The 12,275-nt window shown below is 44.3% G+C and overlaps 1 protein-coding gene across 1 annotated transcript in view; it reads left to right on the top strand.

The window, feature by feature from the left end:
• Positions 1-9,110: 9,110 nt before the first annotated feature.
• Coq2 (coenzyme Q2, polyprenyltransferase) overlaps positions 9,111-12,275 on the top strand; it is a 17,006-nt gene continuing 13,841 nt past the window's right edge. The window contains exon 1 of the mRNA XM_008846850.3: positions 9,111-9,393. Within this exon, the coding sequence (XP_008845072.1) occupies positions 9,141-9,393 (253 nt within the window). The 5' untranslated portion in view covers positions 9,111-9,140. The remainder of the gene's footprint in view (positions 9,394-12,275) is intronic.

Here is a 12,275-nt window from a genome sequence, read left to right on the forward strand (position 1 = left end):
GAGGCTGCAGAGTGAACTCTGTCTCAGACTGAAAATAAAAGAAAGGAAGAAAGGAAAGTTTACAATACAGAGTATTGAGAAAATTACAAGACCAGACCTTCCTCTATGTAACACAACCATCAAGCATACATACCACATTAAATCACATTTGTGTGGACCGGTCCTTCTTTCATTCAGACACACGCTGCCCCCACCATTCTCACTTTTGGGATCCCGGAACACAGACACAGACAATACACAGAACAGAGAATTCCTTGGCGCGTGCTCCTTAACTCAAGAACTGAAAGTACAGAGTGGGAGGAGAGTAGCCAAGCCAAGCTCTCTTCTTCTCCTGGGAGAAGGAAAGCTACGCCGTCCTCCCCACTCCAGACCACTCCGGTCCCTAAGGCCAGAGTGTCAGAACCAGGGGCCTCTGGGCACGTCTGCCACTCCCACTGGTTTCCAGAATACAGACTTACAGGTCCTGCACAGGCACAAATGTTCAGACGGAACGTTCCCAGAAAAGGAAATAACCAACAGACATTAAGACCAAGACAAACCACAAGACATCCTTACCTCCTGCTGATCTGAGGAAATGGGTCTGGGGGCAATCGAATCCCGGACGAGCCCCCAAATGTAGGATTCCCCCCAAGCAGGGGTACCCAATGTCCACGGGAGGCTGCACCCCAATAACTCAGTCCTCAGACCAGGAGATGCAACAAGCAAGAGGATTTAATCTCGTTTGTGCAGACGGGCTCCTGCCTCACTCGAGAGAGCAGCAGCCCAGAGCTCAGCTTACAGGCTTCTTTTAAAGGCAAAAACCACAAACCACAAGTGGTAGAAGTGGGAGGGGGAGCGGTAGTAGTGGGAGGAAGTTTCGGGTGATTTTCAGCTTTGTGCACAAAGCATGAAAAGGTCAGCTTTTTCTCAGCAGTTAGAATTATTTTATGTCTTACTTCCTTGTACAGCTTCTCAGAATATTTTTCTTTTGGTCTGGGGGTACTTGGTTTGATTCCATCAATGCCATGCCAGGGGAACCAGGATGATATGTTCAACAGATACTTTCAATTCTGTTTTGACACTGTTGACCAGTTTTCCTTCTTGAGACCATCTCTGTTGATTTTCTTAGCCCCATGATTCCTGGCTTGTTACTTGTCTCTCTGGCTGCCCCTTCTCTGTCTTCCTGTCTTTATGTGATGGAGTTTCTTGTGTGACAATCCCAGCTCTAGTTTGTTCACATTCTTCCTGGAGTGCTATCATCTCTACTCTTCCAAGAACAAGTCATGTTCTCTTTTGCTCTCTATTTTACATCTTAAATATTTTTATCGATTTTATTATGAATGAAGTATGAGGTGTTTCGATCAGAGACAGATAAATACTACTCACCTAAAAGGCTAATAGAAATCGTATGATTCTCCATACCACAATGCTTGCTTCTGGGGCAACTCAATCAAAACTATGTAAAAAAAATTTTCATAGAGAGGGCCTCATATAACCTGGACTAACCTCAAACTTGTTATATAACCGAGGATGACCTTGGATTTATGATCCTCCTGCCTCCACCTCCCAAGAGCTAGGATTTCAAGCATGTGCCATGACATGTGGTTTATGTGGTACTTGAGCTCAAACCCAGGGCATGCTAGACAAGCAGTCTACCAACTGGATTCCATCCCCAGTCCAAGTCAAATGTTTTATCTGTACAAACTTGGTAGTATTTGTCACAGGTGGGTGTAAATGTGGATTTTCTCTAGTTGTAAACAGGAGAAAGCAGCATCTGCCTCCTACCATCTCAGCAAAAGATGGGAGAACCTGCTGGGCATGGTGGAACACGCCTTTAATCCCAGCACTTGGGAGGTAGGGGAAAGTAGATCTCTGAGAGATTGAGACCAGCCTGTCTACCTAGAGTTCCACCCCAGCTGGAGCTACAGGGAGACCCCATCTCCAAAAAACAATGGAAAAACCCTTTGCTTGGATAACTTTTTGGAATGTGAATAAGAATCTCCTCAGGGCCAGAGAGCCCCCATTTGCCTCCAGCTTTTCTGTGTCTCACGCCTTGAAATAGCGATACATAGGGAGACAGTGCTCCAGTTCCAGATACATGTGATGTGGAAAATGTGGGGTTTCTTTGAGTTCTATGGAGGCTTTCTCACCTTAGGTGAGCTTTAAAACAGGAGTTATGGTGTCAGATGCTCATGAGCACACAAGATTTCCACTGAATCAGTGACCTCTAAGTTCTTATCTCACAAATTTGAAGAATGAAATTCTGAACAGGAGGATGAGGTTACAAAGGAGTTTTATCATGGATCCATAGGTGGAATCTTAAGAGAAAGAAGACAGAGCCCCTGTATAGCAAGAACAGATCCCCGGAAATAGGACAGCCCCAAACTACTAGTGTGGGGACTTATGGCAGAAACTGGGGTGAGGCATGGGGATGGGGTGGACTGGTCAGTTTATTAGCCTATTCACTGGGTGTACAGGTGTCTCTCACTTTCAGTCACATTCTCCATATGGTTTTCAGGCAGGAATTCTCATTTAGGAGAAGGAGAAATCAGGCCTCCCTTCTTGTATCCCTGTCCTTCAGCAAGAACAGAACTGCCCACAGGGCCAAGGATATTTCTGGCTTATATTCCAGGAAAGACTGTTTGCTTTTGGGTTCCTATGCCCTAAAACTGGCTAGCCAATTTCTGTTTTCATTTTTTTGAGACAGGGTCTCCCTGTAGCCCCAGCTGGCCTGAACTCACTATATACACCAGGTTGGCCTCGAACTCACAGAGACCCACCTGCCTCTGCCTCCCAAGTGCTGGGATTAAAGGCGTGCACCACCACACCTGGCCCAATTTCTTATTTTAAATATTTTATTTATTATTTTTATTTATGTGTATGAGTGTATTGCCTGCATGGATGTAAATGCACTCATGTTGTTCAATACCCACAGAGGTCAGAAGAGGGCACTGGATCCCCTGGAACTGGAGTTGTGAATGGTTCTTAGCTGCCATGTTGGTGCTGGGAATTTGAGCCCGGGTCCTCTGCAAGAGCAGTTAGTGCTCTTAACCACTGAGCCATCTCTTCAGCACCCAGATTTCTTTTTTATTCCTATTGCATATTTGTTTGTTTTGTGTGTGCATGTGCCATAGCATGTGTGTGGAGGTCTGAGGACAATGTGTGGAAGTTGATTCTTTCCTTTTACCATGTAGGTCCTGGGGATAGAAGGGAGTACCTTTACCCACTGAACCATCTCACTGGCTCCCTGCCTGGCCAATTTCTATCTCCTGTTCTCATCACCTTGGTAGTTTGTGATACACGAAGACCCCTCAAGAGATGGAACCACAGATCCAGATGTTGGAGCTGAGAAATCCACATCTAGCAGTGACTAGAACCCAAATGTACTGGAGATCCAGAAACAAAATCATTTCTCCAATCTCATGAAGCAGATGAAAAACCAAGAGAGAAAAGCATGGAAATCCCTGTCAAGGACCAGAAGGATAAAAGAGCAGCTGGAAATTCAGACAGTACATGCTTGGGATCTGGAAAGACTGGAATCCACCCCAGAAGACAAGCTCTGAAGAGTGAATCTGAACCAAGAGTAACTCAAAGAGTTAAGGGACATGCAGTAAAACTCAAAGGATAAGGACAATGTGTATATCAGAAAAGAAGTCCTCATGACAGTGAAAAGGAAAAACAGAGAATGAGTTTAGTGATACACACACACACACCTGCTTATCATTCTTATCCCTCAGGTATGAGAGTCTCTCTCTGGTTCCTAGCATACAGTTCTGGAAATTCTAGGCATTCCTGAGTGATAATACTGTCTTTTATTATTGGTAAGGAGACCTTTCCTATGTTACCTGAGTTAATACTAAGATGACTCAAGATGACCTAAGACAATTTCAAGAGGGCTGGCCACCCATGAGAATAGAAGCTTGGAAGTTTCAGTCCCACACCCCATTCTCAGGGAAGAAGACGGATGCTGAAGATTGAGTCCAGTCACCAACAGCCAGTGGTTTAAGGAAGCACGCCTGTGCAATACAGCCTCAACAGAACTGTCCAATAAAGAGGGCTAGGAGAGTTTCCTGGTTGCTAAACATGTTTATGTATAGGAGGGTGAGGCACTCCAACTCCAAGTCAGTTCCTGTGCTGAACCCTGCCCTATGTACCTTTTCATCCAGCTGTCAACGTCTATCATTTATAATAGCTGGGATTATAAGTGTAGTGCTTTCTTGAGGTATGTGGATTGTTCTGGGTAATTATTAAGCCTGAGTAAGAGTCAGGGAACGCCCCAATTTTCAGGTAAGCAGGCAGAAGTGCAGGTAAGATGGGAAGCCCACTGTGGCTTGTGTAGGAAGTAGGGACAGTCTTGTGGAACCAAACCTTTTATTTATAGGATCTTCCCTAAGTTACTGTCAAAATTGAATTATAGAATGCATATTTGTATTAGAAAATCAGAAAACTGAAACTGTTACTAGCAAAATGTTTTCCGCTCTGGTCTTTGTGCTCCTTGAGAACCTTCTTCTCCCTGTGCTAAGCACAATGCTTTCATAAAATAAAAATTTAATGAATATTAAGTTCTTTACAGTCACAGGCTGTAAGGAATTTAAAACTAAAATGATAAAAGTATATAGGTTATAGAAATACTAAGATAGTATACTTAAATTCCATAAAATAAAGTTCTATTAATTTTTTAAAATTGTTTTTATTGAATTTTTGTGCATTTCATATAGAACATCTCAGTTAATCTTAATCATCTTTATATCCTCATCCCCACTGGCACCCTCCCATTACACCCCCCCATTAGAATTCATACATTCTGTCATTTGTGTTAAGGCCTATTGTGTTAAGTTAGTGTCCCCAGACATTCCTCAGTGCAAGTTCATCTACTGAGGTCTAGTCAGCCTATCTGTAGTCCCTTAATTTAGTAAGACCAGCTCTTCCTCACTTAGCAGTAATCAGTTGCCAGTATTTCTTCAGCTAAGATTGGGATCCACTATTCTTTTCCCCAGTTCTCTGCTGGGTTTTTGTCTGCATGGGACTTGTGTATGCTGACATCTTTGCTGTAGATTCATATGAGCAAGGTCCCAGAGCTTGTAAGACTCTACATGAGCCATATGGTTGTGCACATCCTCCCTGGCTCTTACAGTCTTTCTGTCCCCTCTTCCGTGATGCTCCCTGAGCCCTGGGTGGGTGGAGTTTAACAAAGGAGTCCTGTCCAATAACCAGCATTCTTCAGACTCTTAATCTCTACACTTTGGCCATTTGTGACCTTTTGTGTTCCTGGTCCTCTGTTGCATGATGGAGCTTCATTAATGAGAGTTGAGAGATTCATCCGTGATCTCTTTACCCCTGTTCTATGTTCCATGAGCCTTAAGTGTAGTGGTTGCATTGCAGATGTGTCACTTAGGCCTGGGCAATTCATAGACAATATCTGTGTGTGACCAGTTGTGGTACCTGGTAATAGTTTCCATCTGGTGCAAAAGAAGCTTCTTTGATGAGTGGTGACTGGGATATTTGTCCGTAAATATAAGGACACATATTTAGTTCTATTAATATTTTTAAGGAGAGAAACTTGGTGTGGTGGTAAAAACCCATAATTCCAGGTATTTGTGAAGCCAAAGTAGGACAACTGCAAGTTGTTAGTCTGAACTACACCATAAGTTAAAGGCCAACCTAGACAACTTAGAAATAATTTAATTTTTTTCACACACTGTGGCATGCCCACAGCTGCACAGCCACACAATAAATAAATACTTTAAAAAAAGAAAGGAAAAAATGGTTTTTTTTGTCTTTTTTGAGACAGAGTTTCCCTGTAGCCCCAGCTGTCCTGGAACTCACTATGTAGACCAGGCTGGCCTCGAACTCACAGTGATCTACCTGCCTCTGCCTCCTGAGTGCTGGGATTAAAAAAGAAGAAAGTTTTAACAACTAGAGATGTAGCCTAGAATGAGGGAAGCCTTGGTTTAATCTCCAGTACTGCCATATATATGGAGAGAGAGAGAGAGAAAGAGAGAGAGAGAGAGAGGAGAGACAGAGAGAAAGAGAGACAGAGAGAAAGGGAGAGAGAGATCAACAATTCCAATGTATGGAATAGGAAGACATTGCTCTTGCACATCAATTTTAGTGTCAGAGCGTATAGTCACATAAAACAACAAACTGAGAAACTAAACCACTGACTCTTCCTCTCATGATTATCCACCTGGAGAACCCTTTCTCCTACCCAACACAGGAGCCATTCTGATGCCAAGTCTATAAGGATTGCATAAAAAATAACACAGCACCAAGGAAGCTCAAAGAGGCTTAGCTCCAGATCAGGGACCAGACAAGGATGTTGCAGAATTTGGCCTGGGAGCACTGCATCAAGTTGAAGGTGGGACCTAGCCACTTTGGAAAGTCTTGTTTCTTTTAGCCTCTGAGTTCATCTCATTAGAGATGGGACAGTAGACAAAATTCACATAAAAAATTCACCTAAAATTTAAATCGTCTAAAAATGATGAAAAAGAAAGGAAAAGGTGGAATCCTTTCCCAAATCCATGGAAGAACACACCAGAAGGCAGCCAACAAACCTTACTATAATCACAGCACATAAATATGTTCCACTTTGGCAACAAATAATGGTCAAGAATGCAATGTATACTTTTCTTTCTTTGTGTCTGTGGAGTGTATGTGTGTATACATGTTCATGTGTATGCATGCTCATATGGAGGCCAGAGGTCAATGTTAGGTGCCTTCCTCTATCATTTTCCACCTTATTTTTTGAGGCAGAATCTCTCATTGAATCTGGAGTTCACCTATTTGGCTACACTTGCTGACCAGCAAGCCTCAGCCATCCTCCTGTCTCCCTTGCACTGAGAATAACAGGTGCCTGCATAGCTGTGCAGGGCTTTTCACATGAGTGCTGAGGATCCAAACTCAGGTCCTCATATTTGTGTGGACTTTGCCAGCTGAGCCATCTTCCAGGCCCCTGCAATGTAGACATTTCAAATAACCTCTTTGGACTGTCATCTGCTTAAGTCTAGCAGCGCTGGGAAGAAGGCAGTCATTAATATAGTTCTACAATAGCTCACATGCTGTCAATCAATTAAGTTGAGAGGACTTAAATTTAGAGCAATTCTACCCCCAGCAGAAACTCTACATAAATTCTCTTCTTCCTTTCCTAAAGTCTTAGGCAGACTCTCAGGTCAGTATTCACAAATGGATTATTAGACTCAGGATATTTCTTTTGAAAACTGCTGCAAAGATGAGACAGAACAGTGGCATCCTGAAGCGACTTTTCCAACTGACTTTGCCACTTACTCAGAAGCTGGAAACACATGAGTGTACTTTTATTTTAGAACAACAGAAAGTCACTGACAAACAGAAAGCCAGCCAGGCAGCAGTAAATGAAATCACCTCACTTTAGTGATGGAAAGAGCTAGGGAAACTACCTGTTTGAAAAATACAGCATGGAAACATATATCGGTGTTGTAGATAAGGGCCGGGGATTATGGCTGTTGCTCTCTGCTACTGGAAAAAGGCTTAAGAATTGTAATCCAGAGACTGGAGAGATGGCTCAGCAGTTAAGAGCACTGGCTGCCCTTGCAGAGAACCGGGGTTTCCCAGCACCCACTTGGTGGTAGCAACCTTCTGTAACTCCAGTTCCAGGGGACCTGATGCCCTCTTCTGACCTCCAAGGGGCACTGCATGACATGGGTGCACTTATACACATGCAGGCAATACACTCATACACATAAAACAAAAATAATAAATAAAAATTTAAAAAGGATTATAATCCAAAGGATAGGCTGGAGAGATGGCTCAGCTCTTAAGAGCATATACTCCTCCTGCAGAGGACTGGAGTTGGTCTCCAGCAGCCATAACCGGTAGCTCTCAACCTCCTGAAACTACAGCTCCAGGGGATCCAACGACCTCTTCTGGACTTTGAGGCACCTGTACACAGACATACATAGACACACACACACACACACACACACACACACACACACACACAAACATACACACACACATTTAAAAATACATTTTTTAAAAGGTGTGTCAATGGGGCTGGAGAGACCACTTAGCAGTTAAGAGCAGTGGCTGCTCTTGCAGAAGACCCAGGTTCGGTTCCCAGACCAACATGGTAACTAACAGCCTTCTGTAACTCCAGTTCCAGGGGATCCAACGCCCTCTTCTGACTTCCACAGGCACTGCACAACCCCAGGCGCACTTAGATACATGCCGGCAATACACTCATACACATAAAAGTAAAAAGAAAAGAAAAGAATACACCCATACACATACAATTATATATATATTTAAGATGCGTCAAAGTCCTCAAACGTGAAGTTGGAGAATTTGGAGCGAAACTGGCAAGCCATGGATGTAGCAGATGATTGATATACATTCTTGTGGTTCTTGGGGCAGAGCTAAATCATCTCAGTCTAAAGGATTGGGAGTGCTTTCCAGACAACAATCTGGCTCTCATTTTTAGCAGGCAAGAGAAAGGCCGGGGCGCCCCCTGCTGCTTTTCTCCTGAAGCATCAGGCAACCAACCTGTGGTAACTGAGCTGTTGATATTCTGTAATACACCAGAATTCTGTGATACCAAAAATTCACTACACAGGCTTTAAGGAAAGAGGCCGAATGGATAATCCGACTCCCTAGAACACAAAAATCCACATGAGGGATTTACCCAGAGCCCCTCAGTGAGGAGTTAAATGGGATAACACAAGCAAGGTGCCTGATTCATAGCAAAATTCAGAGCTGGCTAGAATAGAGCGCCAGCGAGTTGTTTAGATGCAAGCTGTCTGCATCCTTTGGCTGACCGTCGAATTTAAGGTTCTCCCTTGAGTTACGAACGTCCTTAACCGTAGGAAGTCTTAATTCACATTAGATTTGGTCGCTCGGTGTTCTTTTTAGCTTTAAAAGGGAAGCATCGGGATGCAAATTAGTACTTCGGATTCAACATGTTTTCGCAGGTGTTTGTGCTAGAACTGCTCCGTATGAACAAACACTATCTTTCTGCGTTTCTTCTTAAGCTGATACAGACATCCTTACAGCGCTAAGCCACCTCGGGAACCACCCATCTGCCCAGCAGGAAACGGCCTCACAGGCGTCACTACGCAAGCCGCCTGCGGCCTGTCTCCCCCCCACCCCCAGGATGACGTCACCTAGCGGCGTCCAGCCCTCGCGCCATGCTGGCCCTGCGGTGCGCCGGGCACGCGTGGGGCTTGCGGGCGGTCGCGCCGGCGTGGCTGCGGGGTCCCCCGGGGCGTTCGCTGGTCCTGGCGCGCCCGGCAGGGGTGGCGGGCGCGAGGTACCAGCGGGAGCGGGAGGCCGTGATACCGCGCGAGCGCGCGCTCAGCCTGTCGGCCGCGGCGGTGGTGAACTCGGCGCCGCGCCCTCTGCAGCCCTACCTGCGCCTCATGCGGTTGGACAAACCCATCGGTGAGTGAGGTTGCTGCGCGCAGCCTTGGGATCTTCGACCTGCTTCCTGCCGGCCGATCCGGCATCCTAGGTCCAGGACCTGAGAATCCGAAGCCAAGCGTGGCTGATGCCCAGCGTCACGTAGCCTGGCGCAGATCACCTCCGGGCACTGTCAAGGGACCCGCTGACCTTCTCACCTCCTCAAGAGTGTGAGCCCCGGTGGCGGGCTGTGATGATGATGATGACTCCATAGATACCATCTAAACAGTGTTCCAACAAAACATTGCCTTCTCGTGGCCCTACACTTTCGAGTTGCAGGATTGAGGTACCTCTACAGTCAGAGTTCTTTATTCTGTCCGCAGTTCTAGAAAGCCCACGAGGCACACAGACAGTTGAAATGCTGAAGAAACCCAGACTCCTTGTTGGAGGCAGACCAGAAGGACCTAGTGTTTTGGTGTTGAGTTCTTTTTCCTATATCAGCAGTTACAAGGATTTTGGTGCTTTTGAAAGCAGTGGGTAGTGTTTCCAGATTGCCTAACAACGCCCATCCTCCTGCTGTGAGAATTTCCTTGGTCATCCGATTTAATTTAACACAGTTTCACTGTACTCTTTTATTTTCTGTTTTCTTGTATAGTGCTCATCACTCACTAACCTTGTGCATTTATTGACATCCAAGTTCCATACACGTTGGAACGTTTCTGACTAGTGCCTAGATCAGTGCCAGGCAGTAGTAAATGAAGTCCCCTCACTTTGTAATGGAAAGAGCAAGGGAAACTACTTGTTTCCAGAGAATTTGTTTCTGGTTGAACAAATAACAGTGTTGTAGATAGTGCTGCCAAAAAAAAAAGAAGGAAGGAGGGAGAGAGGGAGGGAGGCAGGAAAGAAAGAAAAAAAAAGAAACTGTTATGAATATCCATTACTGGAAAAAGCCTTAAGAATTGTACTCCAAAGGACAGGCTGCTTTAGAGGAGGAAGAAGATCTTGGAGAGAAAAATAGTTTTGCAAAAATTCCAGGGTAGCCAATTATAGTGGCTCGGGCCTGTAATCCCAGCACTCAGGAGGCTGAGGCAGGAGGACTGATCTAAGTTCCAAGATAGCCTGGGCTACATAGTCTGAAAAATTAAAAGAAAAAATAAAAAGCAACAAGTTGGTATTGAAATACTAAGAATATGAAATACCAGGAAGGTCTCGAAAATAGTGGGAGACAAGGCTGGACTGAAGGAGAGGCAGAGGCTGAACTCTAGCTAACAGATGTTGTTGTTTGAAATTTCTTTATGGAAGTACATTAAAATGTTTAGATGTATTCATTCTACCTTTGCTCATCCAAGACTCCCAGGGTGCTCTATTTGGGTATTGGTTGGTTTGTTTTGTTTTCAGATGGTCTTACTAGTATCTGCAGCAGGCCTTGCTTGAATGCTGTCTCTAGCCTCCTGTCTCAATCCCCCAAGTGCTGAGATTATAGGCATGCACTACCAGCCTGGGTAGACTTGGTTTTTCTTTTCTTTTTTAAAAATTAATTTTTGTCTTTTTGAGACAGGGTATCCCTCTAGCCCCAGTTGGCCTGGAACTCGCTATGTAGACCAGGTTGGCTTTGAACTCACAAAGGTCCATCTGCCTCTGCCTTCCAAGTGCTGGGATTAAAGACATGTACCACCCCCTGGTTTTTTGAGACCAGCCAGGTCTTGCTTTCTACCCCAGGCTGGCCTCCTCAGCCTAACAATATAATCCACACTGGCCTCAAACTTCAGATCTTGCCTCAGTGGCCCAAGTGGTTTGGGGGATGGGGAGAATGACCATGTCCAGCAAGGCTTTACATTTGATATTTTAGGTTTATTCTAGGCATTTGGCATTAAAGCTCAGAGTCACAGCAACCAGAGATTAAAGTGTAAAAGCCTACTAAACTGAAAGGTAGACCTGCCAACATTGGGATGATATGTATTATTCAGGGTGGAGCGTAACTATAATTCTGTTCTTGGATTCTGGATTACAGAACTACAGAGTAAGCTTACAGACATCTAAGAGGACCAGTAGCTGCATTAATTCTGTTTCCACAATTAAACACCTGGCTTTATCATAGTGGCAGATGTTCTGCCATGGTACAGAATGTTATACAGTGGTTATGAGCAAGTTCAGAGACAGACCCCATGTATTTGAACCTTCAGCTCCACTCACTGGAAGGACTGGTTAAATTGCTTCATGTCTCTGGGCTTTCATATCTTATCTATAAAAAGAGTACTAACAGACTATATGGCCATCATGAACAATCCTCAACCATAGTAAGTGCTTTGAACAGTGCCTTCATATAAGGGCTCAAGAAATATTAGCCATTATTACTTTGGAAGTGAGGATTAGAGAAAATTATGCTTATAGTTATGTAGCTTAAGACAATAACCTGGGCTGGAGAGATGGCTGTTCTTGCAGTAGACTGGGGTTCAGTTCCCAGCACCCATGTGGCAGCTGACACTCAACTGTAACTCTAGTTCCAGGGGGTCCAACACCTTCTTCTAGACTCCAGGCGCTTTGCACAACATGGATGCACTTACATGCAGGCAAAATAGTCATATACATAAAACAAAAACAATCAAATTTTTTTTTAAGATACAGCCTACATGTTTTGACTCTAAGATGAATCCTGGGTTTTTCAGAAAATGTAGGATTTGTTCAACAAACATTTTTGAGCACCTGCCATAGGCCAGGAACAATAATTGACATTAGTGGAATTTCTGGATTAGTATTTATGATTATTTTCTCCTGGGACAATTGCATATTATTGTTTGACTTTATTGATGTTATCTTATTAGCTTCATAGAGCAGTACCAGGCTGCATTGTTTTAGAGAAGGCAGTGCCAATATCAGTATAACGTCTTTATTCGCTGCTTTTTTTTTTTTTAATCACTGCTGGG

Source organism: Nannospalax galili, unplaced genomic scaffold (assembly GCF_000622305.1).
Source record: "Nannospalax galili isolate Female #2095 unplaced genomic scaffold, S.galili_v1.0 scaffold763, whole genome shotgun sequence".
Lineage (NCBI taxonomy): Eukaryota > Metazoa > Chordata > Mammalia > Rodentia > Spalacidae > Nannospalax > Nannospalax galili.